This window comes from Chlamydotis macqueenii, chromosome 2, assembly GCF_036417535.1.
Source record: "Chlamydotis macqueenii isolate bChlMac1 chromosome 2, bChlMac1.mat, whole genome shotgun sequence".
Lineage (NCBI taxonomy): Eukaryota > Metazoa > Chordata > Aves > Otidiformes > Otididae > Chlamydotis > Chlamydotis macqueenii.
The window spans coordinates 151,542,499-151,557,130 of record NC_141557.1 but is presented as its reverse complement, the minus strand read 5'-3'; the positions used below and the strand labels follow the sequence as shown (position 1 = coordinate 151,557,130).

General features: G+C 47.2%; 1 protein-coding gene across 2 annotated transcripts; it reads left to right on the top strand.

Annotated features, from left to right (window-relative positions):
• The first annotated feature begins 797 nt into the window (after positions 1–797).
• Positions 798–8,998, top strand: C2H8orf76 (chromosome 2 C8orf76 homolog). Of its 2 annotated transcripts, XM_086741224.1 has the most exons (6): positions 798–931; positions 1,042–1,137; positions 3,699–3,842; positions 4,626–5,143; positions 7,412–7,544; positions 8,698–8,998. In XM_086741224.1, the coding sequence occupies exons 1-6, from the start codon at positions 818–820 to the stop codon at positions 8,902–8,904; spliced, it is 1,212 nt and encodes a 403-aa protein (XP_086597350.1). In that variant the 5' UTR covers positions 798–817; the 3' UTR covers positions 8,905–8,998. The 2 variants fall into 2 exon arrangements, with proteins under 2 accessions (XP_086597350.1, XP_086597351.1); XM_086741225.1 differs by lacking the exon at positions 1,042–1,137.
• The last annotated feature ends 5,634 nt before the right edge of the window (positions 8,999–14,632 follow it).

Genomic DNA, 14,632 nt, shown 5'->3' with positions numbered 1-14,632 from the left:
TCATAGGTTTCCTCTTCTGCTTCGGGGCAGAAACAAAATTAAACGGAAAAGTTACCGAAATACACTCCTACCCACCCCCGCACAGGCACCAGGCCAAGATACTAACAGAACAACTCTACAATTATGCAATTAATTTATCAAAGCGCGGGGCAGTTCGGTTCAAGTATTTGTTACAGGATCTTACAACATTTCCATCACGGTCACTCGTGACTGAACTCGCCAGAGCCAGGGAGGCGTAGCAGCCCCACTGCCCATCGGGAAGCGCAAGCTGCGCCCGTTTACCACCCACCTCCTAAAAACAGAGGGCAAACACCAGAAACGAGGGGTCACCAGCTGCCCTCAGGCAGGGCCTTTCTCTGCCCCGGCTTCGTTGGGCAGGCTCGCCCTTGGCAAGACCGAGAGGGTATCCGGACTGCCACCGCTCCCGTTTCCCGTCAGCGCCCGAGCCTGGCAGGGGGCAGCTTGGCGCCAGGACTGCCCTACCGCAGCCCCCTTTCGTCTCCCAGCCTCTGTCGCGGGGGGGGGGCGAGGCCTTCAGAGGTGGGGGACACCCGCCTCAGGCACCCAGCGGGCAGGGCCGACGGAAACCGGGCTGGGGGCGCGGCGGCCAGGACTACAGCTCCCGGCAGGCGGCGCGCCTCACACCGCGCTGCCTAAGATGGCCGCCTCCCCCGCGTCCCCTCTAGCCCGCGCCACCCCGTACTCGCTGCCCTGCCGGCGTCTCGCTTCCGCCGTCGGTAGACCTCCCGCAGGGGCGGCCCGGCAGGGGGCGCGCTGCCGCCGGGCCGGGGCGGTCCGGTCCGGGCGGAGCGGCGGGATGGAGCCGCTGCTGGGCTGGCAGTTCGAGGACTCCCTCTTCGCCCCAAGCCGGGAGCGGGGCCCGGGCGGCGAGGCCGGGCCGCCCTGCGGCGCGAAGCACTGCGAGCCCCGCGTGAGGAGCTGGGGAGGCGGGGGGCGGCGGGCGGGAGCGGCGGAAGGGGCGGCCTGGGTACGGCGGGGGCGGCTTCAGCCCCCCCTGAGGGGTTTGTGCTGTGCCCGCAGTGGTTTCGCAGCGAGGCGGACGGCGGGGAGGGCGCCGGCGGGCTGACGACCAGCAAGTTCCGGGCGGACTGGGCCTACCGGCAGCAGGAGTTTGAGGTATTTCCAGGGCTCTCGCACAGCCTGGGGCTTGGGCCGGGCCTGGGCCCCGGTCATTGGAAGTTGGGAGCTGTAAACTGGGGTGATCCTGTAGTCCCCGGTGTGTGGAGTGAATGTGTGTGTGCATATTTATATGAAAGCCTCCTGGCAGAGCCACAGCCTGGAGGTGTTAAGAGTCAGTGGCGCGGCGATGTCCAGCTTGGTGGCTCCTCGTTTCTGCTGAAAGCGTGACAGCCCCGCGGGCAGCCGCCGTGACCTGGTGAAGAGCCGGCCGCTGGCCGAGCTGCGGTCAGGCCACGATGGGTGACTGTGTTCTGGCCAGCCGGAGTCAGGAGTCAGCACCAAATCAGTGTGAACGGGCCAGAAAGGCTGCTCTGCACCCGGAGCCGATCCAGTTCAGGCTTGCACATCCGAGCGGTTCGGTAGTGAGCAGAGCTGGTGTTTGTGGCCGCGGAAGTAATGGTCTGCCAGAGTTAAGTATGTGGATTTCTCTGCTCCTGGGCATAATGCCATGTCCCACAAAGGCTGTCAAATCGCTGGCAACCACCTGGCTGCTGCTCGCCTCCCTCAGAGCTCCCCCTGCTGTCAGGTGAAAGCTGACTGTAGTTGTCAGGCTCCTGACACTTGGATTATGATGCCCATCATTCATGTCCTGCCTCTTTGCTGCCTCCCCTCGTTCTAGATGGCTGGTTGTGCCTTTGGGGCACATTTATATTCCCTGTTTCTACTCCTGCCTGCTGTAATCCTAGACCCTGTCCTCACTGCCTATTTCCTGAGCCGCATTCCTGATCATTGATGCTTTCCTGCCTCTATGGTCCCTAGATGCAGGATCCAGTCTTTTGTTACCTTGTTTCCTGCTTGAAATCAGCTGCTTCTGCCCTTGCTTCAACTGTAATAGCTTCTTGTTCCAGGCTGTGGTTTGCATTACAGGCTCCCTGATTTCAAAGCCCTCAGGCCAATTTCTGACTCCACTCCTTTCACCTCGCCCATTGGATTTGTGGATCTTTTTGCACCTCACTTGGCACTGACTTCTGCTTTTTAATGTTATCCCAGCATTACTGCTGCCTTGTCTATACCCAACTGATGCTTTCCAGTCTCAGCTGAGATGCCCTGAAGGGATTCGTAAAAGTGTGCTGGGAAGAGAGATGCCTCAGGCTGTGCTCAGACATGGCTGCTGACCCTCACAGGAAGAGCAGATTGTGCCTTGCTGTGTGCTGTGGTGTCCTCTCAGGAGAGAATGACAACCCCTCGGATCTGCTAGAACAGACCGTTGCTTCCTAACCCTTTTCTCTCACAGTGATCCATGTCAAAACGTCCAGTCTTCAGTCTTACTGATAACCTGGATCACTGTGACAAAACCAGAACTAGACTGCACATACAGATTTGAGAGCACCGACCTTAGAAGAGGGACTGGAAATCAGTAAGTAGGGGTAGAAATCACTTCACTCATAAATACTTTTTTACGTCAGCCTAGGCCACTTGATAGGAAATGCCAAGGACAGCAGTGACCTAAACTGTGCCAATTTTTAGGATATAGATGATTGTAGAATCTGCTTGGGATTTGTAATGCCTGATTCTTGCCAGGTTATACAGCAAGGTGAACAGGGGTGTCCTGCAGCCCTCCTCGGGTCTGGTTTCACCAGTGGCTGCTGCACTCACTGGGCAGAGGGGAGTCCCCCCTTTTGCTTGAGAAGGAATGTGAACTTAACAGCAGGGAAGAAGAGTATTTCAGCCATTTTGCTAGGAAGGGTTTAGGGTGTGTCGTCTAGAAGCTCTTTCTGTTAGAACCATTCAAGTTTGCAAGGAGTAATTAAATATTCATTTTTGAGAGATGCGAGAATGAGCACTGCTCTTTTTGTCTTCTGGTCTGAGCGCTCACACCGAGGGGGAGGAACCAAGATTCCAGTCTTAGCTTCACTGAATACTTAATGTATTTAAATGTTAATTGGAGTCCTGGTGAGTGCCCTGAGCATTAAGCTACAGAAGTATTGCTCATTCTTGTCTTTTTCCTTGGCCCAATTAATATTTAACTATTTCGTGCAAATTAGAACCACCCTACAGAAATGATGGAAATTCACCTTCCTTGTGGTGTTCTCCAACTTGCTGATTATTCATGTGAGGTGAGGTATTTGCAGGTTTGCACCTTCCCATGGAGAATGTCGTGGATTTGAAACACGGTCCCCCAAATTTAGGATGAGTGCTCTGATCATTGAGTTGGTACCTGAGGGAAAGATGCGTTGTGTCACATATTGCCCAGGTTGGTAGATCCCTCCTGGATCGGGCCTCATGGGGGAGAGGTGAACAGATGTGAGGTGAATCCTGCCAGGGTTTAAACATGAGTTAGGATTGAGGCTGCTCATCTCTGTCTAGACTTCGCTGCGTGTTGCCCTCGTCTGTTCCTGGTATACATGGTAGCTGAGCCCACAGAAATGAAAATGTGGACTTCAGCTCCTGAATTCCCTTTGTGATTGTAGTCATAAACAAAACATACTGTCAGGCTTGCCTTTAAATGAAAGTCTCTCACTGTTTTGTTTGGCTTTTCTTTTTGTCGACACTACTAGAAAGCCCTGCGTGAATACACAAACTGCTTACTACTCTTACCTCCCAGTAACATTGCAATGAGACGAGATGTCCAGGAGGGCCAGGCTCGGTGTTTATCTCGCCTAGGAAGGCACAAGGAGGCTCTGGATATTGTAGAAAAAATGGTAAATAACACAACCTTTCTTTTAGGCTTTGAAGATGAAAATACTGCCAGTAGTTCTTTTTTATATGGACCATTTTCTGGAAAAATAATCTTCATGTGTATAATCCTTCAGGATGTTCAGTGCTCAGACTATTTGGTAAACAGAGGGTAACTGTCACTGCAGATATAATCACTCTTTAGAAATCAGAACACCCTGTACCACAATGAGCTCCCTGTGCTGGGAGGCGGGTAGTCCTGGAAGGGACTAAATATCATGCTCTGCCAGGCAGAATTAGTGTAATGTAATAGGAATTATAAGAAAGGGGATAAATGAGTGCTTAAATCTTTCCACTATTAAAGTGAAGGTTCAAAACTGCTTTTTATTTTCATATACTCACTGCCAAACTGCCACCAAGAAAAGTATCTAACCACAAATTGAGTTTTTCCCATAAAGAAAAAAGTCCAGAGGCTCTGCTAGAATTTTACTGCTGCTGTTTATTTTGTATAAAAAGTGTTTATACTACAAAGAAGGGCAGCTGTATAAAAACTCTGAAGGCAAATAAACAAATGGCAGCATCTGGGGCCTTCTTGCCTTTCAGACTGTGACAAGACAGCTAGAGGGAATGCTGTCAGCTTGATCATACATGAGCTGTATCACGTTGTATCATTTAAAACTAAGAGCATAGTTTTGTACGATTTAAAAATCGTTATATTTGTGTGTTATTATTCAGGGAGACATTTTCTTAGGCTCTGAAGGATTATTTTGTTCTATTCCTGTTTTTAATCTATTATCTTTTGTTTCTAGAGAAACGGCGCTACTAACACAGATCACTTAACGACGATTCTCAACCTGCAGTTTGCCGTTTACCAGAGTCTGGAAAATGTAGAAAAAAAGATCACGTGTCTGCAGCAACTGATCTGTTTACATCCTTTCAGCCCTTGGTACTGGAAATTACTTGCTGAAGCTTATGTGAGCCTTTTACAGAGTTTGTCTCCATTGGTCATTCCAGAAACAAATCTAAATCGGTCTGAAGAGGTTAGTGTAAGTGATAGTAGTTTCAAAACATCAACTGGAAGAGAGATTAATTTGCAGCCTCGCAGACCAGACGGCCAGAAAGAAGGCCCTCGGTCCAGCCTTGCTACAGAGACAAAGAGGGAGAATACAGTGACTTGTAGCAGCAGTCAAGCTGTAAGAGAATTCCTCTGCACTTTGGAAGAACCTGAAAGGACGGATGAAGGGAAACGTGCAGCTTCTGAGTCCTGGGAGCAGAACGTGTTGAAGACAGCTGGGATAAAGGCATGTGCCTCGTTTATTAGGGCAAGGTAACTAAATGTATTCTTAGAATAATGTTAACTTCTCCCAGTTGAGAACAATTAAAGGATATTTTTCCCAGCCTTAATATTTTCAGTTTGCATTTTCAGTTGAAATGTTTGTTTCAGCGTTGGCAATGCTAACTTAGAAACGCTCTGCTGTTGCTTCAGACCTAGAAAGCAAAATCCACTGGCATGGTAGCTATGAACAACCTGAATCTGAGCGGAAAGAGCACTTCCAACAGTGCATGAACTAAAGTGTTTTTTAATTACCTTGTTATATGAATCTTTTCAAGTAATTATATACAAAAGGGCTTGTTCTTCAACAAATGCTCCTGTTGGTATTCAAGATGCAGCAGCAGAAGTGCCCCAAAGGGAAGGCCAGCCAGTCTTCCTTCTGTGAGTGCCACCTGTCTTATTTGCTTGAAGCCTCATGCTTGAGCGAAAATGTATTTTATAATCATACCCCAATCTGCATAATGGATGAGGTTGAAGAATGAACTCTGTGACAGCTGATTGACAGAACTGCATTAAAATGCTCTTTCCTTTTCTTCCCTCTCTTCCTAAAATCTTGCATACAGCAAAAAAATCCCCAAACCATAATCTTTCAAAGAGATAATTAGGAGCTCGTTTAGTTAAAATAATCTTGGATTTTTTTTCCCCTCTGTTGCCTCTCAGTAATGTATTAGTCACCGAACGTATTTAGAGCCATGTTATGAAATTCCACAAATGTTTACGGAGAACACTTTATGACTGCCCTGTTAGGGCAAGATTTAAGAAACATAAAAAAAGATACAGTAGCTTTTAACTGTATTCAGACTAAGAGAAGGTGACTTGAAGTGCTGCTTGGGAGAAGCTAATAGATTTAGTACTGATACTGAATATTAAAGCTACATTCATATTAAAAATAATTTGTGTTGCTTGTTTCAGTGTGTGTGACAGCTATAAATTGTGGGATTTGCTTGCTTGGCTGCACAGTTTCACACTGTGGTTTATATTTGCAGACGCACTTGTCCAGGGTAAGCTTCTCCCCTGCCCAGGGCTCGTGCATGAAATAGGTTGTCTAATTTTTTCAGGTCTGTTGGATTTTAAGTGAGATGTGGATGTTGCATAAACATATGTGCAGGGTAAATTGCGCCTGGAAAAGGGATGTTAATATTGCTTTTTGTAGGAAATAAGCAATATGTGTTAAAGCATCATGAATAATTGACTCCTCTAGTTTTGTCAACAACAACAAAAAATGTAGAAATGGTTTTGTTTAATTTTCATTCCTTCTTACATTACGCTGATGCAAATTTTGAAACAAAAATGCTTTACAAATTAAAACTACTTTCAAATTTTACTTTGAATTTTCTAGTCAAAACTTTACTGAATTTACAAATGGCTTGTGGGCTCAGACTTGTAAATTTTGATGTTTATAATGCTCAAATGAAAACTTTAAGATCTTAAGTCTTCTCTTCACAAAAATACACACTTTTATTATAATGGCTGTTTCATTTAACTTTTGTAAATGTGATTTAAAAAATTGTTGGTTTTTATGCGGAAAGCTTGAATTACAGGTAGTTTCAGTCCCAGTGGTCCCTTGGTTGAATATACTTGGATATTTCGTCTGATGACATGTTTTATAGTCCTGTGTGAGGAGGACTCTGCCAACTGCCACTGCTCTCCCCAGCTGAGCAGTTGGTGATGGGATCCCTTTGTGACATGAAGCCACGTTGTAAGCATCTAACGTCTAACCTTCACCAAACCACGGTGGTGACTTCTGGGGCACTGTCTTGAGCATAAAACTGTGGTGAAAGGTTTTAGAAAGTACTCTGGGATTGGCTTATGTGGGGAGGATGTTTGATATTTGTCTAAACCCCCTAAATTTCTAACTTTTCAGGTTACAAAGATAACCAGTGCCGTAGCCGGCAATTCACTGCTGTCTTGTTAGGCCTTAATAAGGACGTGGGACACCTGATGTACTGCACTTAATGCCAGCAGATCCAGGCTTCACTTTCAAATTGTGTGATGAATACATGGGGAGAAAAATGTTTGTGCAGAGCAACCAGAGATACTTAGCACGTTGTTTTTCAAAAGTACTTCTCAGTACTTCTGTCATGGCACGGACATACTGTACCCGTAGCAGATTGATACGGATGTATTCTTTTCTTTGCAGTTTTTGCAGTCAGCAAAAGTCAGAAAGAAAAGCTGTTTTAAAGTATTATATTTTGTTTATTTTTAGGTTTGCTGACCTAATTTTTGCCAGCTGTGCCTTTATGAACTCCTTTTTCTTTTCAGGCTTTTACTTCGGCTTACCCAGCTGCAGCAGTCGTCCTTTGCACTAGAGAATAACATAAAAAGACAAAAAGAAATTGATGACGTAGTGGCACGGCTTGGTTTCAATGAAAACACCTTGCTGTTGATGACTAAGGTAAGAGGATGTTTCACTGTTTGCAGGTTCTCAGCTGTACGTAGGCTGGTTGAGGTGCCTGAGCCAGTTCAGGCACAAAGTCCTGTAAGTGTGGCACTCCCCTCAGCTAATTAACTGTGCCTGGAAGCAAGGTAAATTAGCTGAGGCGGATTGCCTTGGAAGTGTGTTATCTGGAAGTGACAGTGTTATCTGTATGGTGCTGGCTTGTGGCATGCAGGTGTATCTCTGTTCTGCTGAGATTCTCCTTTCGGGAACGTTCAGAGTTGTATGTTTCTCATTGGACTTGTGTTTGCAGATGCGTCATCGCTGTGCGTTTCCCGGGATGCAGGTTTTATGTCAGGAATTTCAGATGCCACAAAGTGAATCCAAGTATGAACAGTGGAGATTGATGGCCACAATAGTATTAAATACTTCCAGCAAAAGTATTGAACATTTTCAGAAAAAGCCAAAGACATGCTTTGACATGATTTCTTCATTCTGTTTGATGTACTGGGTTCTAGTTTTAAAGAAATACAAAGGAGGAGAGTAACATTGCCTAACTTTATTCATAGAAATTAAACATTTTTAGTGCTATTTATAGAGTTTCTGACTTTTATCCTAAGAAACCAAAGGAAACCAGCGAGATTGTAACTTGCTGCCAGTATTACAGCTTTAAGTTAGCGAAAGCCGAGCCATTGCCTGCCATGGCAGGCAGCCTTGTGAGATTTCATCCATCAGAGGGCAGCAGCATGCAGACTGTCTCAGACTTTGAAATGGCTGGGAAAAGAAACTTCTCTCCTTGCTTCCCTTGGTCCGACACTCCCCAGGAGGAGATCAGAGTGTTGGTGCTGTTGCAAAGTGAGCATTGAATGCAGAGCTGGTGTTGAGATTTCCCCTCCTACTCAGAGGGTAAAAATCCCCGTGTGCAAGCGTAGCCAGAAGCTGGGCAGGGTTGTGCAGCTTTGAAGCTTGGGCCCCCACTTCTCTATTTATTGCGGAATGCAACAGGCAGACAACTTGATCACGGCTTGGAAACTTCTCCTGGGTGGCATGTGGTTCATGTGTCAAGGGCTTTTCTTGTAAACATCTGTTATTAATGTCCTATTTGCTGTTTTTTCAGCAAGTTGTTTTTCTTGTTTTCCATCTTCCTCTTTCTTTCTTCCTCTGCTTGCAGGTTATGGGGCAGGATCTTATACCAGAAAAACTAAAAGAGGAATTTCAAGGTGAGGTAAAATGCATAGGCCCTTCAGCACTGTCATCATTGGTAACTGCATCAGCCACAGAATTTGAAATCAGATGGTTTGGTAATCTCCAAGATGATTTATGTCACTTCGACAGACACTTCTTTTCAGATGTATATCTTCCACCTTCGGTAACTTAAAGGTTTTATTGTATTTATTCTCATATCTCCAAATGATTATGGAATGATGTAAGCAATAATGTTCATATTACATTTTTAAAGAATTCTTATTGTATGTCTGTGTTGGTTTTATTTACTGGGGGGGGCTACGGTGGTAGCTTCTGTAAGAAGCTGCTAGAAGTTTCTCCCCTTTGTTCAGTGGACTCAGCTGGGCCTAGGGCGGACCCGCTGTTGGCCAGGGCTGAGCCAATTGGTAGCAGAATGTTCCCTGATAATGCCTCTGCGATAACGTATTTAAGAAGGGGAAAAACGGAAACAAAAAAGAAGTGAAGAAGCAGAAGCAGGGGCAGAGAGGGGGAGGCGCGAGCCTCATGGGCCTTGCGGCCCTCACTCTCTGGCCTCCTGCCTGGAGGCCGACTGGGCCCGACTCGGCCCAGCCCTGCTGCAAGAAGTGGAGAGGAGATGAGATGTGAAGAGAACCTGAGAGACATCTGCCTGAGCCGGTTGTGAAGAATTTCTTGTGAGAGGAACGGCTGCAGATGCCAAGGTCAGTGAAGAAGGAGGGGAAGGAGTAATGCTCCTCCTGGCCAAGATTCCCCTGCAGTCTGTGGTGACGACCATGGTGGAGCAGGTTGTCCCCCTGCAGCCCATGGAGGTCCACAGAGGAGCAGAGATCCACCTGCAGCCTGTGGAGGACCCCACCCTGGGGCAGGTGGATGCCTGAAGGAGGCTGTGGCCCATGAAGGGCCCACTGGGGCAGCCGTTCCGGAGGGACTGCACCTCATGGAAAAACGACCCATGTCGGAGCAGTTTCACGAAGGCTACAGCCCATGTGTGAGACCCCACGCTGGAGCAGGGGAGGAATGTGAGAAGTTCTTCCTCCAATGAGGAAGCAGCAGCATGAAACGACGTGTGATGAACTGACTATAACCTCCATTCCCTCTTCACCCCTGTGCTGCTTGAGGGGGCAAGCAGGAAGAGATAATGTTAAGCCTGGGAAGAGGGAGGGGTGGAGGGAAGTTATTTTTGTTCTCTTTCTCGTTGTCCTAAGTTGACTGTGAAAACCTCTCCGGAAAAATGGAATATGGCCTTCAGCCATGCCAAATTATCTTTGCTTGTTTGGTAACTTAATGCGATTAAACCACATCCTGGGCAGCTTGTTATGAAAGATGATGACTTGGCAAGTATGCTTGGGTAAGCATTGATGAACTCATAATGTATTACAGAATATTTGGTTTGGTCATGTGTGTGCTTTGCTAGAATGGAAATTTTTCTGTGTGTGCAGAGAGAGCTGTATTGGGATGGCAGTGAAGCCAACCTGAAGGGCTGAGGATGCTGTTAGGACTAACTGGTGTCATAAGTTTTCAGTAGAGACTGTCTGTAACATGCTGTAAAGTAATTATGGTGTTGGCATCAACAGTAGAATGTCTTACAGCAAAGACATCACAAACATGGAAAGCTTGATGCCAAGTATGTCAGCAGAAAACTGGAACAGGGACTTCGACAAGTTGCTGCTTAAACTTACGGTCTTAAGTAGCCACATACAAAGGCTGTAATTTATTTTGCCACAGCTCTCCAGTAGGTTCAGTCGTTAGGACACCAGAACACAGCTTTTGTGGAACCAAGACTGTGTAGATATTTCATGGGAACTCACCAAATGATTTGGCTCTACAATTTAGAAGGTGGAAATAGCATTGGGGCTGTTTTAGCAGCAAATTTAATGCTTCCCAAATGTTGTCATTTTGTGACTGAGATGTCCAGAATACAGAGCAGCTAGCCAGGGTGATGTGGAGACTTGTTAGTGTGCATGCAGGGTGTTTGGCTTGAGGTTGTCTCTTAGGCTGGGAACACAAGGGTTAACTCCCCACTGGCTCCAGGAGTGGAAGGCAAATGGCAGTTCTTAAGAACAGGCAGTATTTTCTGAAACACAGTAATAAAGCAAAAATGTTGTTACTAACTACTGCAAAGGAAACAACATGACTGTTCTGAACATGTCACATAGTGACTGCTCCAGATCACCAGTGTCTATAGCACTGAGGCTATGAAATATTCCTTTGTCCCACTTGTGCCTGGCTATCTCTCATGTCAGCGACCTCAATTCCTCCTTTTTTGGCCTGCTCCTCGCTTTTTTGGCATGCCACTTCTAGCTCCAGTTTTCTGTTTCTGATCACGTCTCACGAGGAGCTTACATTTACATTAACACAGTTTTCTCCATCACTGAATCATAGAATGGTTTGAGTTGGAAGGGACCTTTAAAGATCATCTAGTCCAACCCCGCCATGGGCAGGGACATCTTGCACTAGATCAGGTTGACCCACCCAACCTGACCTCGAACACTTCCAATGATGGGACATCCACAACTTCTCTGGGCAACGTGTTCCAGTGTCTCACCATCCTCGTCGTAAAAAATTTCTTCCTTATGTCCAGTCAAAACCTACTCTCTCTCAGTTTCAAACCACTACCTCTTGTCCTGTCACTGTGTGGTGGATTGACCTTAGCTGACTGCCAGATGCCCACCCAACCACTCTGTCAGTCACCCTCCTCAGCATGACAGAGGAGGAGAAAATAAGATGAAAAAAAAAAAGAACTTGTGGGTCGAGATAAAGGCAGTTCAATAAAGAAAGAGCAAAGCATGTGCACAGAAGCAAAGGAGGAAAAAAAATCTCTACTTCCGATGAGCAGGCAATGTCATTGTAAAAATGAGTACGTGAATAGTCTTCAGATTGCTTCTAAGGAATCGAGCTGTAACATGGGGTCCTGCGCACGCTCCCAGCTGAGAGCCACCTTTATTGCTGGCAATAACAAAGGGGCTTTAGCTGGTGCCTGCTTCTCCTGCCTTCTTTGCAGCACTCGCACACAAACTGTAAGACAAGAAAAAGGCAAGCAAATCCATTTTGGTAGCAATTTGGCAACCCAGGTGGGACTCTGTGGGTTCTCAACCTGTTGAGTGTGGCGATGGCATACGACACAGCCGGTACTGGGTCAGTTCACCCGATTGTCCTTGCAGGATCCATCCTCCCTGGGAAGGTACTAAAACCAGGGGCAGCACAAGTCCTAGGGGTTCAATAGGGAAGGTAAAACAGGATTTGCTGCTGGCAGAAATTCTGGAAAGCCAGAAGAAAACTGATGGTACTTCAGGACTCAGCAAAGCTTTTGCTGTAGTTCTCTGTCAGGATGAGTGGCCAGCTGGAACTTGGGAGGGGACACCCTCCGCGCACTGGCCCCTGGGAGGTTTGTTCCATACGGGTAAGCTGACATTGCTGCCCCTTTTGTGATACTGTATCAGGCAGAATTCCCTTATAGGATAAATCCCAGCTGACTACTCCCCATCACCCTGTCCTTCACAGGACAAGCTGGAAGTTGTTTCCAGGATCTGTTGCTCCAATCACCTCCCCAGGCATGGAGGAGCAGCTGGCAGGCCTAGCAAGGGTCATGGAAGGAGGCTACCAAGGAGTATGGTGTGCAACAGTCCAAGAAGCTGGGTGCCCTTTATTTTTTAAGAGCAACAGGGGCAGACCAGGGCACGCTTTTTTTTTCACAAAAAAAAAAAAGAAAAGGCTTTGTCTTTGTGTTGTGGTTTAGCCCGGATCACCACGGAGTTTCTCACTCACCCTCCCCCTACCCAGTGGGATGGGGAGAGAAATTGGGAAGAAAGGTAAACTTGTGGGTTGAGATAAAACCAGTTTACTAAAATACTAAAAACTACAAAGCTAACAGGATATAAGGATATTAATATATACAAAATATACAAAATGAGCAATGTACAATTTCTCACCACCCGATGTCTGAATGACCGACACAGCCCGTCCCGAGCAGCAATCACGCGAACAACACCGAGCAGCAAGCAAAGGGGGAAAGCAAGCTAGCAAGGTAGAGGGAACGATGCCAGCAAGCAAGAGAGAAGAAAAGGACACCAAGGGTGCCCGAACGGATACCCAAATAGACCGGATGCCAGAAAAGAATGCCCCCTCCCATGGGCAACCCCCACTTATATACTGCGCATGACGTTTATGGCATGGAATACTCTCTTTGGCCAGTTTGGGTCAATTATTCTGTCTGTCTTTCGCCCAGCTTGCTGCATCTGCAAGTTAACAAGACTTTAACAAGACTTGGAAAGCCAGACAGTGTCCCTGGTCTCATTAACAACAACTTGTATCATCAGAATGTTTTTATCACATTCTTCACACACGAAACACACCGGCAACTGAGAAGAAAATTAGCACTCTATCCCACTGTCCATGTTGCTGAAAAAGATGTTAAACAGGGCCGTTCCCATACCAACAACTGAAGAATGCCACTCGTCACCACTCTCCACTTGGACATTGAGCTGTTGACCACCACTCTCTGAGTGCAGCCATCCAGTCTATTCCTTATCCATCAAATGGTCCATCTCTCAAATCCGTGTCTCTGCAGTTTGGAAATAAGGATGTCCCTTCTACCACAAACTATACAATGAGAGTTGTAGAGCACTGGAACAGGTTGCCCAGAGAGGTGGTGGAAGCCCCATCCCTGGAAACGTTCACGGCCAGGCTGGATGAGGCTCTGAGCAACCCGATCTAGCTGGGGATGTCCCTGCTCCTTGCAGGGGGGGGTTGGACTAGATGGACTTTGACAGTCCCTTCCAACTCTAACCATTCTATGATTCTATGATGTCATTTGAGACATTGTCAAATGCTTTACACAAGTCCAGGTAAATGACGTCAGTTGCTCGTCCCTTATCCACCAACGCTGTAACCCCTGTCATAGAAGGCCGTGGAATTGGTCAGGCACGGTCTACCCTTCATGAAGCCATGTTGCCTGTCTCAAATCACCTGCTTATTTTCCTTGTGCCTTAGCATAAGTTCCAGGAGGATCTGCTCCATGATCTTACCAGGCACAGAAGTGAGACTGAATGGTTTGTAGCTGCCCATGTCTTTTTCCCTTTTTAAAAGTGAGGGTTATGGTTCCTCTTTTCTAGTCAGTGGGAACTTCACCAGCCTGCCACCCCTTCTCAGATATGATGGATAGTGGCCTAGCAGGTTCATCCACCAGTTGCTGCAGATGCATTTCATCAGGTCCCATGTGCACCTTCAGGTTCCTCAGATGGTCTCGAACCTGCTCTTCTCCTACAGTTGGCGGTTCTTCCTTTTCCCAGTCCCTGCTTTTGTCTTCTGTGACTTGAGCGGTGCGGCTAGAGCCCTGGCTGGTGAAGACTGAGGCAAAAAACTCATTGAGTACCTCAGCCTTCTCCATGTCTCAGCTAACCAGGTCTCCCAGTTCCTCCTGTTTACATCCAGGGTGCTGAATGCAGGGGCAGCAGTGGGTTTGAGATGCCCCACATGCATCCTTTTCTGGCGCCTGAGTGATGCCTGGTGGACAGTCCCTTGGGCAATGCCACTCACTGTTTCACTTCTCTCCGCGCTCTGCTCGCCACTACAAGGAGATGCACAGGAACCAGCCCCGACAGGAGGGTCCCGACTGCTGCCAAGGGCAGCAGTGCTCGGACATGGCAGCGTTGCCCTCCAGAAAGCTGCAGGGGCCTTTGCTGGCAGCCTCAGGGGCCTGTGCAGGGCCCAAATTGCTCTCCAGAGTGCCCCAGGGGCTCATCCAGGCTTTGCTGGGGCCCATTGGAGACCACTGCTGCCCTCCAGAGGTCCCCCCATTCTACAAAAATCTAAAAGTCTACAAAAATACCACTTTTAAGCACAAATTCACTTACTGTAGCTAGGCTGGAGGTTTGTACAGGTTACATTTATTTACGCTTTTTAGC